The 14,565-nt window shown below is 40.5% G+C and overlaps 1 protein-coding gene across 3 annotated transcripts in view; it reads right to left on the reverse strand.

Annotated features, from left to right (window-relative positions):
- Positions 1–14,565, reverse strand: part of Golm2 (golgi membrane protein 2) — a 92,954-nt gene that overhangs the window by 64,790 nt on the left and 13,599 nt on the right. For all 3 annotated transcript variants that reach the window (XM_045156927.1, XM_045156926.1, XM_045156928.1), the window contains exons 2-3: positions 13,873–13,927; positions 6,471–6,573 (exon numbers count right to left, since the gene is read on the reverse strand). In XM_045156927.1, the coding sequence (XP_045012862.1) occupies positions 6,471–6,573; positions 13,873–13,927 (158 nt within the window). The remainder of the gene's footprint in view (positions 1–6,470; positions 6,574–13,872; positions 13,928–14,565) is intronic.

The following is a 14,565-nucleotide window of genomic DNA, read 5'->3' on the forward strand; positions in this document are numbered from 1 at the left end:
ATCTGGTTAATGAACATAGAGGAACATGTTACCATTTACCATTATAAATACAAATTAAACTTCTTATATACATATCATGGTACAACCTCTTCCTAAATTACCAAAATCAAATTAAAGGGGCTGGAAAAATAGCCCAGTGGCCCAATATTCTTGCTAGCAGAAGCCTCTCAGCCCAGGTTCGAGCCAGGTTCAAATCAGTACCACACAAAGCCAGATACACAAACTTGCAACTGGAGTGCTTTTGCAGCAGCAAGTGACCCTGATGCAGCCATTCCCTATATCTCTCACCTCTTACAAACAAATAAATAAAATATCAAAATCAGAATAGAATCATAACCTATGTGGAAGGGCTATGGGTAGGAATCTACATTATAAAGTAAAACAATATTTCAAAAGTAATTTTTTTTTTTACTCACTATGGAAGTAGAATGAAGTTTATTCTGTACATTTCACAGAGTATGACAAAGACAGAATATGTATAGAAACTTTTCATTCCTTTTCACAAGGCTTAACAAAAATAAGACTGAATTAAAAAAAAAAACTGGCTTCTTAAAATAGATGGAGAAATCTGGAATGAGCATTTGACAGAGCATAACATTTGCGTGTGACTGACGTATACACATTTCAAGATCAGTGACATCCAAAATAAAATACAAAGGACAATTAATTCTCCAGGAATGTCTCAATTTCACATGACCAAATGATTATTATAAAATTTGTCTACATTGTAATGACAAAATGTCAACCATCTTTTTTTTTTTCTTCTTGAAATATTGGTATTTTAGTCATGCATTTTTGGCATGAGGTTAGGTGCTATCTTTCCAGTGTACAACTATTTGGGTACTAGTTAAATTACCAGTGTTATTCTTCTTCATAAATGATGGGTTGTTGAGTGTTGTATGTATTTCATTGCTATTTTCTTTGCTTTTGCTTTTCTAGATCTCATTCTAGCTCAGACTGGCCTGGAATTCACTATGTAGAAGAATCAGGCTGGCCGCGAACTCACAGTGATCTTCCTATCTCTGCCTCCCAAGTGCTGGGATTAAAGGCATGGGCCAGCATGCCCAGCTGCTGTTTTCTTTTTCACCAGTTGTACAGTTGAGATTTTTCCCAATCTACTCTTAACCCTTCCAGTTGGATTTATGTTTTGAGAATAATAGTTAAATAGAAGAGTATCACAGATCTAATTTAATTGGAAAAATACATTAACTTGATATGCTGGGAAAGATAACAGAAGGACAGAGAGTCTCTTAACTACCTGCAATTTAATTTTTTCTATTTCATTTCTTTCTTAGGTTTTATGATGGACAATTTAAGTGAATCTTTAAATTTATTTCTGAAGTAATTCCCAAATGCATTTTTTTTTTTGTTTTTTTTGAGTTAGGGTCTCACTCTAGCCCAGGCTGACCTGGGATTCACTATGGAGTCTCAGGGTGGCTTCAAACTCATGGCAATCCTCCTACCTCTACCTCTCGAGTGCTGGGATTAAAAGCGTGCACCACCACGCCTGGCCCCAAATGTACTTTAAAAAAGTTTTTGTCTATTTTAATTTATTTATTTTATTACTGACAGAAAGAGGCAGAGAGAGAGAAAGAGAGAGAAAGAGAAAGAGGGAAGGGGGAGGGAGAGAGGGAGAGAGAGAGAGAGAGAGAATGGGCGCCCCAGGGCCTCCAGCCACTGCAAACGAACTCTAGACGCATGTGCCCCCTTGTGCATCTGGCTAACGTGGGTCCCAGGGAATTGAGCCTCAAACTGGGGTCCTTAGGCTTCACAAGCAAGCACTTAACCGCTAAGCCATCTCCCCAACCACCCAAATGTATTTTTAAGGTGAATCATTTAGTTTGATTATTTGGATGCTGGTTCTTGACTCAAAGTAGCAATAAGTAAAAGCTTCTATATTTTCCCTTCCCCTTTCCCTTTTTCTGATTAAACAACTGGAAACAGGAATGCCTTCAAAAGTAATTTTTAAATCGAGGCATGGTGGTGCATGTTTTTAATCCCAGCACTTGAGAGGTTGAGGGAGGAGGATTGCTGTGAGCGTCAGACCACCCTGAGACTACATAGGGAATTCCAGGTCAGCCTGAGCTGGAGCTGGAAACTAACCCAGAAAAAAAAAAAAAGAAAGAAAGAAAGAAAGAAAGAAAGAAAGAAAGAAAGAAAGAAAGAAAGAAGGAAAGAAAGAATCAGAGGGGAAGATCTTATATTTAAATTTTTAATTTAAAAAAACATTAAAATAGGATAGTTTATTTTTGGGGGGGGGAAGGAGGCTTGAAGCAGGATCTCACTCTAGCCCAGGTTGGCCTCAAATTTATAGCAATCATCCTACTTCACCTTCTGGCTCAGAATAGTTTTTTGTTTTTTGGGTTTTTTTCCCTAATTTCTTATTTTATTTAGTTGCAAGGCGAGACAGAGAGGGAGAATGAGTATGGGCATGCCACATGCATGTGTCACTTTGTGTATCTGGTTTAATGTGAGTACTGGGGAATTGAACTCAGGCTAGCAGGCTTTACAAGCCATCTACCCTTCCCTCAGGATACCTTTTATCCCCCCAACCCCCAGGTAGGGTTTTGCTCTAGGCGAGGATGGACTGGAATTCACTATGTAGTATCAGGGTGGCCACAAACTCATGGTGACCCACCTACCTCTGCCTCCCGAGTGCTCTACCACACCTGGCTAAACTTTTTATTAACAACTTCCATAATTAAGACAATAAACCATGGTAATTCCCTCCCCACCCCACTTTTTCCTTCACAAATCCACTCTCCGTCATATCTCCTCCCCCTCTCAATTAATCTTTTATTTTGATGTCATCATCTTTTCCTCCTATTTCAGGGCCCTGTGTAGGCAATAGCAGGCACTGCCAGGTCATGGATATCCAGGCCATTTTCTATCTGGAAGAGTACATTGTAAGGAATCTTAGCCTTCCTTTGGCTCTTACACTCTATCTACCACCTCTTCCTGAATGGACCCTGAGCCTTAGATAGGATGGTTTGATTGTTTTTTTTTAATTTTTAAAAATATTTTATTTTTATTTATTTATTTAAGAGAGAGAGATACAGAAATAGGCAGGTAGAAAGAGAGAGAATGGGCACCCCAGGTTCTCCAGCCACTGCAAATGAAATCCAGATACATGTGCCCCCTTGTGCATCTAGCTTACTTGGGTCCTGAGTCCTTTGGCTTTGCAGGCAAATGCCATAACCACTAAGCCATCTCTCCAGCCCTGTTTTTTTTTTTTTAATATTTTATTTTTATTTATTTATTTGAGAGTCAGAAGTAGGCGGGGAGGGGAACAGAGAGAGAGAATGGGTGCACCAGAACCTCTAGCCACTGCAAATGAACTCCAGATGTATGCGCCACCTCGTGCATCTGGTTTACATGGGTCCTGGGGAATTGAACCTGGGTCCTTTAGCATTGAAGGCAATTGCCTTAACCACTAAGTCATCTCTCCAGCCCAAGAGAGTTTCTTAAAAAATATTTTTTATTGCCAAAGGAAGGCTAAGACTGTTGACAATGGAATTATGCAGAAACTGGCCTTGATATCCATGATGTCGCAGTGCCTAGTACTACCTTCACAAGACCATCATAATAGGAGGAAAAGATGATCGTATCAAAATAAAAGAGACACAAGCCGGGTGTCGTGGCGCACACCTTTAATCCCAACACTCAGAAGGTAGAGATAGGAGGGTTGCCATGAGTTTGAGGCCAGCCTGAGACTACATAGTGCATTCCAGGTCAGCCTAGGCTAGAACAAAGCCCGACCTCACAAATAAATAAGCCCAAACAAATTTTAGTAATTTATTTGTGAGAGGGGATGAGAGAGGGAAAGGGGGAGGATGGGTGTGCAAGAGCCACTACAAAGGAACTCTAGGATATATGTGCCACTTTGTGCATCTGGTTTTATATGGGTACTGAGAAATCTAGCTCAGCCCATCAGGCTTTGCAAGCAAGCAACTTTAACCACTGAGCCATATTCCCATACCTTCAAGATAGTTTTAACAGTTAGAAAAGGAAAACATAAGCCAGGCATAGTGGCACATGCCTTTAATCCCAGCACTTGGGAGGCAGAGGTAGGAGGGTCACCATGAGTTTGAGGCCACCCTGAGATGATACAGTGAATTCCAGGTAAGCCTGAGCTAGAGTGAGACCCTACCTCAAAAAAAAAAAAAAAAAAAAAGGAAAACACGTACAGTGGTCCTATAGTTGGTATAAACTAATTTTGGTAAATTAATATGTTAGATAAATATATTACCTCTCTATGCTAAATTTTCAATCCAATAGATGTACAAAACCGTATTGAATATTGTTAGGTTATAATACATTAGCTGTGTTCTGGGTGTGGTGACACACACCTTTAATCCCAGCACTTGGGAAGCAAAGGTAAGAGGATCATCATGAGTTTGAGGCTAGACTGGGACTAGAGTGAGTTCCAGGTGACACCCTGTTTCAAACACACACACACACACACAATACATGTGTGTCAAACCTATATAACAGGAGGAAGAAAGCTGATGATCTCCAAATAGAAGAAAGGCTGGGTGTGTTGGCACACACCTTTAATCCCAGCACTCGGGAGGCAGAGGTAGGAGTATCACCATGAGTTCAAGGCCACCCTGAGACTACTTAGTGAATTCTAGGTCAGCCCGAACTAGACTGAGACTCTACCTCGAAAAACAAAAAACAAGCAAAATAGAAGAAAGACTAGTTGGAAGGAAGAATGGATTCAGTGAAGAAGGGATTTAGGAGGGGGAAAAGAGTGAAGGAAAGGGATTATGGTTATGGTATATTGTATGTATGGAAGTTGCCAATAAAAGTTTTAAAACAAAATGTGTGTGCAACTATAGAGATGGCTCAGTAAATAAAGCACTTGCTTCAAAATTATGAGTACCTGACTTCAGATCCCAAGACCCTATGCAAAAAATGGTAAAAGCACTGTTCATGGTGGCACACGCCTTTAATCCCAGCACTCAGGAGGCAGAGGTAGGAGGATCGCTGTAAATTCAAGGCCACCTTGAGTCTACAGATGAATTCCAGGTCATCCTGAGCTTCAGTGAGAACCTATCTCAGAAAAAACAAAAAAAAAAAACAATGGCGAAAGCTGTGGCAGGCTTTTGTTATCCTCAGTATGCCTAGAGTCAGAAGGCAGAGACAAAATTTCCTGCAATCTCATGAATCAAATGCCAAGTAACAGTAAGAGAATGCCTCACATGATAATTAACCTGAAAGTTCTTCTCTGACCTACACACGTGTCATGGTACAAGCATACCTTCATGCACATATAAACACATACATACATGTGAACAAATATTCTTTTTAAAATACATGTACAAGCAAACAGTGGTGGTGCACGCCTTTGATCCCAGTACTTGGGAGGCAGATCCTACCTTGGAAATAAAGAAAGTATGTAAGTATATGCAAAGTGACAACCTACAGTGGCAAAAAGTTAGAAATAGGGGCTAGAGAGATGGCTTAGCCATGAAGGAATTTGCCTGCAAATCCAAAGGACCCAGGTTCAATTCCCCAGTACCCATGAGAAGCTAGATACGCAAGGTGGCACATGTGTCTGGAGTTCGTTTGCAATGGCTACAGGCCCTGGTAAGCCATTCTCTGCTTTTGTCTCTTTCAAGAGCATGCATACACACACACACACACATACACACACACATTTTTTTTTGTCAAGCTGGGTGCAGTGGTGCCAACTTTTAATTCCAGCTTGCAGTGAATTCAAGGACAGCCTGGAACTACAGAGTTCCAGGTCAACCTAGGCTAAAATGAGACCCTACCTCAAAAACCCAAAATAAATAAGGGCTAGAATTTAAAGGCATGTGCCAAAATACCCAGCTAAGAATTTTTTTTAGACTGTCAGAAAAACCACTAAGTCTAGGTGGGAGCAGAGTTTGTGGCATACAGCAGAAGCAGGGAGCACATATGAAGACATCTCCCAGGGTTGCTTCATCTTCTGGATACCCACAACAAGGATCAAAGAATCTTCTTTCTTTTTTTTAAATATTTTTATTTATTTATTTGAGAGAGAGAGGGGCAAAGAGAGAGAATGGGCACACCAGGGCCTCTGGCCTCTATAAACGAACTCCAGACGCATGTGCCACCTTCTGCATCTGGCTTACGTGGGTACTAAGGAATCAAACCGAGGTCCTTTGGCTTTGCAGGCAAGTGCCTTACCCACTAAGCCATCTCTCCAGTCCCAAAGCATCATCTTTTAGTCTTTGCCACATCTAACTTCATAAAACTCACTTGTTGTAAGATTCTTCTGTTTCACAATGATCTCTGCAACATTATTTTCATAGTATGTTACATGTCAAAATAAGAGTAAGGATTTCAAAGAGCCTTTGAAAGACAAAAATGAAAAAAAAAATGAGAAAAGAAGTAAAATCCAGAGAGTAATAACTGAATTAAATACAAAAGGTGAACAAATATTTCAGATTCATAAACAGCTGTTGCATGTAACATCTTACCTTTCATATTCTAACCTCTTCACAAGATAAGTATTATTCTTCCTATAGTCTTGAAGCTGATCTTCTTGTCGAAGAAACTCCTGGCGAAGCTCAGCAAGTTGTTCTACCCACATGAAGTAAGGACCAAAGAAAACAATTTATTCATTACACTACTGATTCTTCTTAATTTTTTGTTTTACTTTACTTTCTTTTTTGTTTTGTTTTCTAAGGTAGGGTCTCACTCTAACCCAGCTGACCTGGAATTCACTATGTAGTAAATCCACAGTATTTGGTGTGTTAAGAAAATTTTTTATTTTATTTTTATTTTTTGCTCAGTGTGGTGGCACACACCTTTAATCCCAGCACTCAGGAGGCAGAGTTAGGATTGCTCTGAGTTTGAGGCTAGCCTGAGACTACAAAGTGTGCCAGGTCAGCCTGGACTAGAGTGAGACTCTACCTCAAAAAAAAAAAAAAAAAAAAAAAAAAAGGTGTGCACTACCTCACTCTAGCCCAAACTGACCTGGAACTCTGTAATCCCAGACTGACCTCGAACTCACAGTGATCTTCCTTCCTCTGCTGAGATTAAAGATGTGTGCCACCATGCCTGGTTTATTATAGTGCTTCTTACTGAGAAACTGTGGAATGCTCTTTTAATAATGTACTTTTCCACTTCTTTACTCATATTTTCAGGATGTTAAGTTAAATAATTAACAAAAAAAAATCAATTGCCCTTTATAACATCCAAGGTCAATATTTTTGTTTTGGGTGTTTTTTGGTTTGTCTTTTATATTATTTATTTATTAGAGAGAGAGAGGGAAAGAGACACACAGAGGAAGAGAGAATGGGTGCACCAGGGCCTCTAACCACTGCAAAGGAACTCCAGACATATGTAGCACCATGTACATCTGGCTTCCATGGGTTCTGGGGAATGGAAACTGGGTCCTTAGACTTTGCAGGAAAGTGCCTTCTCTCTAGCCCTTTTATGGTTTTTTGAGGTAGGATCTTATTGTAACCTAGGCTGACCTGGAATTCACTATGTAGTCTCAGGGTGGCCTCAAAATCATGGTGATCGTCCTACCACCTCTGCCTACCAAGTGCTGGGATTAAAGGTGTGCGCTACCACGTCCACTTTTCAGGCTTTGTTTTTGTTTTGAGGCAGGATCAAGCTAGCCCAAATGGACAAGGAACTTACTCTGTAGCCCAGGTTGGCTTTAATTTGTAGTGATCCTCCTACTACAGCCTCCCAAATGCTGAGATTAAAGGCAAAATCCACAGTATTTGGTGCGTTAAGAATTTTTATTTTATTTTATTTTTATTTTTTGCTCAGTGTGGTAGTGCATGCCTTTAATCCCAGCACTCAGAAGGCAGATATAGGAGGATCACAGTGAGTTCAAGGCTAGCCTGGGACTACACAGTAAACTCCAAGTCAACCTGGGCCAGAGTACAAGACCCTACCTCAAAACCACCAAACAGGGCTGGGCGTGGTGGCACACACCTTTCAATCCCAGTACTTGGGAGGCAAAATGAGTTTGGGCCACCCTGAGGCTACATAGTGAATTCTAGATCAGCCTGGACTAGAGAGAGACCCTACCTCAAAAAAAAACAGGGCTGGAGAGATGGCTAAGCAGTTAAGGCATTTGCCTTAACTTGCTTGCCTGCAAAGCGAAAAACTTAAGTTCCTTTGCCCAGAACCCACATAAAGCAGATGCACAAGGAGGCACATGCATCTGGAATTTGTTTGTAGTGGCCAAAGGCCCTGCTACACCCATTCTCTATCTGCCTGCCCCTCCCTCCCTCCCTCCCTCTCTCCCCCTCACCCCCCCCCTCAATGAATAAATTTAAAACTTCTAATTAAAACAAGTGTGGTGGCACAAGCCTTTAATCCCAGTACTCCGTGAGGCAGAGGTAGGAAGATCCCTGAGACTACATAGTGAATCCCAGGTAAGCCTGGGCTAGAGTGACACCTTATCTTGAAAAAAAATTAATTAAAAGAAAACAAGATAGGGCTGGAGAGATGGTTTAGCAGTTAAGGCATTTGCCTGTGAACCTAAGGACCCTGGTTTGAGGCTTGAATTCCCAGGACCCACGTTAGCCAGATGCACAAGGGGGCGCAGGTGTCTGGAGTTCGTTAGCAGTGGCTGGAGACCCTGGCACACCCATTCTCTCTCTCTCTCTCCCTCTCTGTCACTCTCAAATAAATAAATAAAAATAAACAAAAAAAGAAAGAAAACAATAAAAAAATTGTATTTATTTATTTGCACAAATGTGTGTGTATGGGTGCATCAGGGTTTCTTTCTTGCCTATGCAAACAAGCAATAGATGCTTGTGCCACTTTTAAAAAAAAATTATATTTATTTATTTGACAGAGAAAGGGGGAGAGAAAAGGTGCACCAGGGCCTACAGCCACTGCAAATGAACTCCAGACGCACCCCCCCCCCAATACATCTGGCTAAGGTGAGTCCTAGGGAATCAAACCTGGGTCCTTTTGCCTTGCAGGCAAATGCCTTAACCATCAAGCCATCCCTCCAGCCCCACCTTTCTTTTTCTTTTTTCTTTTTTTTTTTTTTTTTGGTTTTTCGAGGTAGAGTCTCACCCTAGTCAATGCTGACCTGGAATTCACTCTGTATTCTCAGGATGGCCTTGAACTCACAGCAATCCTTCCACCTCTGCCTCCCGAGTGCTGGGATTAAAGGCGTGAGCCCTCACACCCGGCTGCTTTTTTTTTAATATAAAATTCTAAATATTATTTGAAAGAGAGAGAGGGATTTCAAGGTAGAGTCTCACTCTAATCCAGGCTGACCTGGAATTCACTATGAAATGTCAATGTCAAGGTGGCCTTGAACTCAGAATCCACCTCCTCTGCCAGCTAAGTGCTGGAATTAAAGGTATACCCCACCACACCTGGCCTAATCTCTTTTTAAAGATTTTTAAATTATTTATTTATTTATTTATTTGGGAGAGAGAAAGAGGCAGAGAAACAGAGAGGTGTGGAGAGAGAATGGGCATGCCAGGGCCTTTAGCTGCTGCAAAGGAACTCCAGACACATGTGCCCCCTTGTGCATGTGGTTTATATGTGGGTCCTAGGGAATCTAATCTGGGTCTTTTGGCTTTGCAGGCAAATAAATGCCTTTACCACTAAGCCATCTCTCCAGCCTCCTAATTTCTTAATATAGGCACTTTACACTTAAATTTCCCTCTTAGGTTTGCCTTCAATGTATCCCATAGGTTTTAGTATGTTGTGCTTTCATTAACAATGACTGCAGAATTTTTTACTTCCTTCTTGATTTCTTCAATGACCCATTCATCATTGAGTAGTGTGTTGTTTAATTTTCATGAGTTTCTATATGTTCTGTAGTCTTTCTGCTATTGATGTGTAGTTTAATCCCATTGTGATTAGACAGTATTTTTTTTTTACTTATTTATTTATTTATAGAGAAAGGGGTAGATATATAGAGAGAATGGGCATACCAAGGCCATCTTTCCAGCCCAGATTAAAAATATTTTACTTATTTATTTATTTATTTATTTATTTGCAAGCAGAGAGATAGGCAGGAGGGAGGGAGAAAGGGACATAGATTAGATTAGATAGATAGATAAACAGAGTGAGAAAATGGGCGCAACAGTCACTGCAAAGGAATTCCAGACACATGTGCCACTCTGTACATCTGGTTTATGTGGGTACTAGGGAACTGAACTCGAGTCATTAGGCTTGGCAGGAAGCACCTTAACTGCTGAGCCATCTCTCCAGCCTCACTACCATTTTTTTTTTTTAATAAAAAAGTGCTATGTAGTCAGTAAAAGAGGTTTAGGATTCTGCCTGCCTCTTAAATTACTTAGTATGACCGAGCATAAAGTGCAGAAATTCATCATAACTTTCCCATGTATCTAAATGAAGCAGTTTAGCTAAAGAGTCTTCTTTCCTGTTCAGCTATGACGTTTTAGAAAATGCAACTTATTTTTCAGTTACACTGCATCTGTGACATCAGCCCCACTGACAATAAGACATTTTGGTTCAGGTGAAATTAGTACCTTCACTTCACCTAGAACAGAAACCCATGTGTTAAGAGTTCATTGTCCTCCCCTGTACTATTCTGAAGCTTCCACAGATATTTATTTCCATATTGTCTTTTTTTCAGTAAAGTGCACTGAAGACTAGGTCTTATCTTTTCAGCTTTCAAATTTTATGTTGTCTTAAACAAAATTATTTCAGGATAGAACTGGCTTTACCACCAGGTCAGTACTTCCTTCCACCCTGCCCTCAGCCCCGTTTTCTTTCTTTTTGGGAGACACTATAACCTTGGCCTGCCTCACCCTCCCAAATTCTAGAATTACAGGTGTTCCCCACTACACCCAGTCACTAAGTTCTTTTTATTTTCTATTTATTTATTTATTTATTTATTTATTTATTTATTTATTTATTTATTTATTTTTGGAGGTAGCGTTTTGCTCTAGCCCAGGCAGACCTGTAATTCACTATGTAGTCTCAGGGTGGCCTGGAACTCACAATGATCCTCCTACCTCTACCTCCTGAACACTGGGATTAAAGGCGTGTGCCACCATGCCCCTAAGTTCTTTTTAAACTACCAAGTGAACAAACTGTCCAACTTCAGACTTTCAAAAATTTAAATTTTCCTAGATCAAATTTGTCTCATTTTTTTAGAGGGAGCAAATGAGAGACAGAGAATGAGAGAATTGGCCTGCCAGGACCTCAGCCAGTACAATCGAACTCCACACGCTTGTGCCACCTAGTGGGCATGTGCAACCTTGTACTTGCCTTGCCTCACCTTTGTGCATCTGGCTTACATGGGATCTGGAGAGATCACACGTGGGTCCTTAGAGGTTTTGTAGGCTTTACCTAAGCCATCTCTCCAGACCCAAATTTGTCTTTCGTAATGATATGAGTTGTCAAATAATTAGGATTATTTCACTGTTTTGCCAACCATAGTTAGCACATGACTATAAGCCCAACACTCAGGAGGCTGAGGCAGAAAAATGAATCTTAAATTCAAGACTATCACAGCTACATAATGAGGGGGTACTGAAGAGATGGCTCAATAAAGGTTCTTACTTGCAAAGCCTGCTGGCCTGAGTTTAATTCTCAGCCACCCACATAAAACTAGATGCAAAAAAGCAACACAAAGGACAGGAGAGATGTCTCAGTGGTTAAAGGTACTTGCTTGCAAAGCCTGATGACTTATTCCATAAAAAGCCAGATGCACAAGGTGGTGCATGTATCTGGAGTTTGTTTGCAAATGCAGGAGGTCCTGAAGTGCCTTTTCTCTCTCTCTCACAAATAAATAAGTGCTTTATTTACTTACTTATTATTATTTTTTTTGAGGTAGGGTCTCACTCTAGCCCAGGCTGACCTGGAATACACTATGTAGTGTCTCAGGGTGGCTTCGAACTCACAGCAACCCTCCTGTCTCGGCCTCCCGAGTGCTGGGATTAAATGCTAATGCTTTATTTATTTGAGAGACAGACAGAAATAGGCAGAGAGGGAGAGAATGGGCACTCCAGGGCCTTTGGCCACTGCAAATGAACTCTAGACACGGGTGCCCCATTGTGCATTTGGCTTATGTGGGTCCTGGGGAATTGAACCTGGGTCCTTTGGCCTTGCTAGCAAGCACCTTAATTGCTAAGCCATCTCTCCAGCCTAAATAAATACTCTCTCTTTTTTTTTTTTTTGAGGTAGGGTTTCACTCTAGCTCAGGCTAATCTGGAATTCACTATGTAGTCTCATGGTGGCCTCAAACTCAAGAGATTCTCCTACCTCTGCCTCCAAAGTGCTGGGATTACAGGTATGTGCCACTACACCCGGCTTCAAATAAAGACATGAGGAGCTGGAGAGATGACTCAGTGGTTAAGGTGATTGCTTGCAAAGCCTATGGGTCCAGGTTTAGTTGCCCATGTAAAGCCAAGATGCACAAAGTGGCACATGTGTTTAGAGTTTGTTTGCAGTGGCTAGAAGCCCTGACATGCTCATTCTCTTTCTCTCTCAAATAAATATATAAAATGTTTTTTTGTTTGTTTTTTATGTAAGGTGGGCCAAACATGATTGTGCATACCTTTAATCCCAATACTCAGGAGGCAGAGGCCGGAGGATCATGAATTTGAAGCCTAAATAGACTAAATAGTGAATTCCAGGTCAGCCAGGGCTAGAACAAGAAGACCCTACCTCAAAATAAGTAATTTAAAAAGCCGGGCATGGTGGTGCACACCTTTCATCCCAGCACTCAGGAGGCAAGGGTAGGAGGATTGCCACGAGTTCAAAGCCACCCTGAGACTACAAGTGAATTCCAGGTCAGCCTAAGTTACAGCAAGACCCTGCCTCAAAAAAACCAAAACTTAAACTAAATTAAATAGTGACATAACCATCTGACATTCTTTCACAATGGCAAGATACCCTGGAGTACACACACATGCTGATAAACTTAAAAGATTTTGTTTTGTCTTTTTCTTTGTTTTTTGAGGTAGGGTCTCACTAGCCCAGGCTGACCTGGAATTCACTATGTAGTCTCATGGTGATGCTCCTACCTCTGCCTCCTCAGTGCTGGCATTAAAGGCGTGCTCCAACACACCAAGATGTTTTGTCTTTTTCCAAGACAGGGTCTCACTCCAGCCCAAGATAATCTGTATCTCACTATATAGTCTCCAGCTGGCCTCAAACTCATGGCAACACTCCTACCTTAGCCTCCAAAGTACTAAGATTAAAGGCGTGCATGGCCATGCCTGGCTCCAGCTTATGTTTTTAAAGCTAGTGTTTTTAATTAACTTACTATGTATTTGCCTGTCTTCTAGGTTTCTTTCTTTCTGTTCCCAGGGTATCCAAAACTTTAAGCTTGAAGAATCTGGCCAAAGTATTCTCAGACCTAAATGGGTGACTTCAATAGATTGGGCACAATGCAGAAGAAACACTCCTCTCCTTTTTTCTAGGAACTTGATGGCCTCAGGAACCACAGTTCACTTTTCTTTGAGGATTCTATTTATCTTTTAATATTTAATTAGTTTATTTGAAGAGAGTGAAAGAAAAGAGAAGGGCAGAGAACAGGAGATAAAGAATGGTTTGTGCATGGCCTCTAGTCACTGTAAAGGAACTCTACACACAAGTGTCACCTTGAGCATCTGGCTTTACATGGGTACTGGGTACTTTGCAGGCAAGTGCCTTAACTGCTAAGCAATCTCTCCAGTTCAGAGGATTCTTTTTAAAAACACGTCAGTACAGGAAGCCTGTCTATGTACATGATTAAGATAAAGACCTCAAACTTTCACTCGCATTTATCACATATAAAGCAACATTAAATAATATATTTTAAAACAAAGCAATAAATGTTTTGCCATCAGAGGAATTTATTCATTAAAGTATACTTCATTTAGCCATTTCATTTTTTTTAATTCTTTATTTTTTAATGATCAAGTTTCTTACCCTTTAAATGATGTATATCTGCCATCTGATAAGATATGTTGTTCTGTAGTTTAACCTGAAAAAGAAATTTTGTTTCCATTTTACTAAAGAATATGTATTTTGTTTGTTTTTCAAGGTGGGATCTCACTCTAGCCCAGGCTGACTTGGAATTCACTATGTAGTCTCAGGATGGCCTCAAACTCACAGCAATCCTCTTACCTGGGCCTCTCAAGCGCTGGAATTAAAGGCTTGCCCCACCACGCCCAGCTAATGGCTTCTTTTGAGACAGGTTCTCAGGTACAGTTCAGGCTGGCCAACCTTGAACCCCTGATCCAAGTGCTTATGATTATGATTATAGGCAGGTACCACAGTGTTTGGGAAGCACAGGAAGTTTCATTCATCTTTACTCATATTCACTTTGAAACTTGATCATAAATGCAATAAGCAAAGCACCATTTATAACCTACCTCTTTTTCAAAAGGAATTAAAATATATACATTTTGATTTTGTAAGAATCATTTTAAATTTTCCTAAGAATATTTACCCAATACACAGTATGTTAACTGAAATTCCCAGAAAAAAAAAAAAAAAAAAAACAAAAAGGAGCCATATCTGTCTTAAAGATTCTATCTACAAGGCCAAATGACTGAACTTCCGGATAACAAAGAGTTAAAAGACGGCAAACCAGAACCAAATCATCTTAGACTTACATTA

This window comes from Jaculus jaculus, chromosome 8 (assembly GCF_020740685.1).
Source record: "Jaculus jaculus isolate mJacJac1 chromosome 8, mJacJac1.mat.Y.cur, whole genome shotgun sequence".
NCBI classification, from domain to species: Eukaryota; Metazoa; Chordata; class Mammalia; order Rodentia; family Dipodidae; genus Jaculus; species Jaculus jaculus.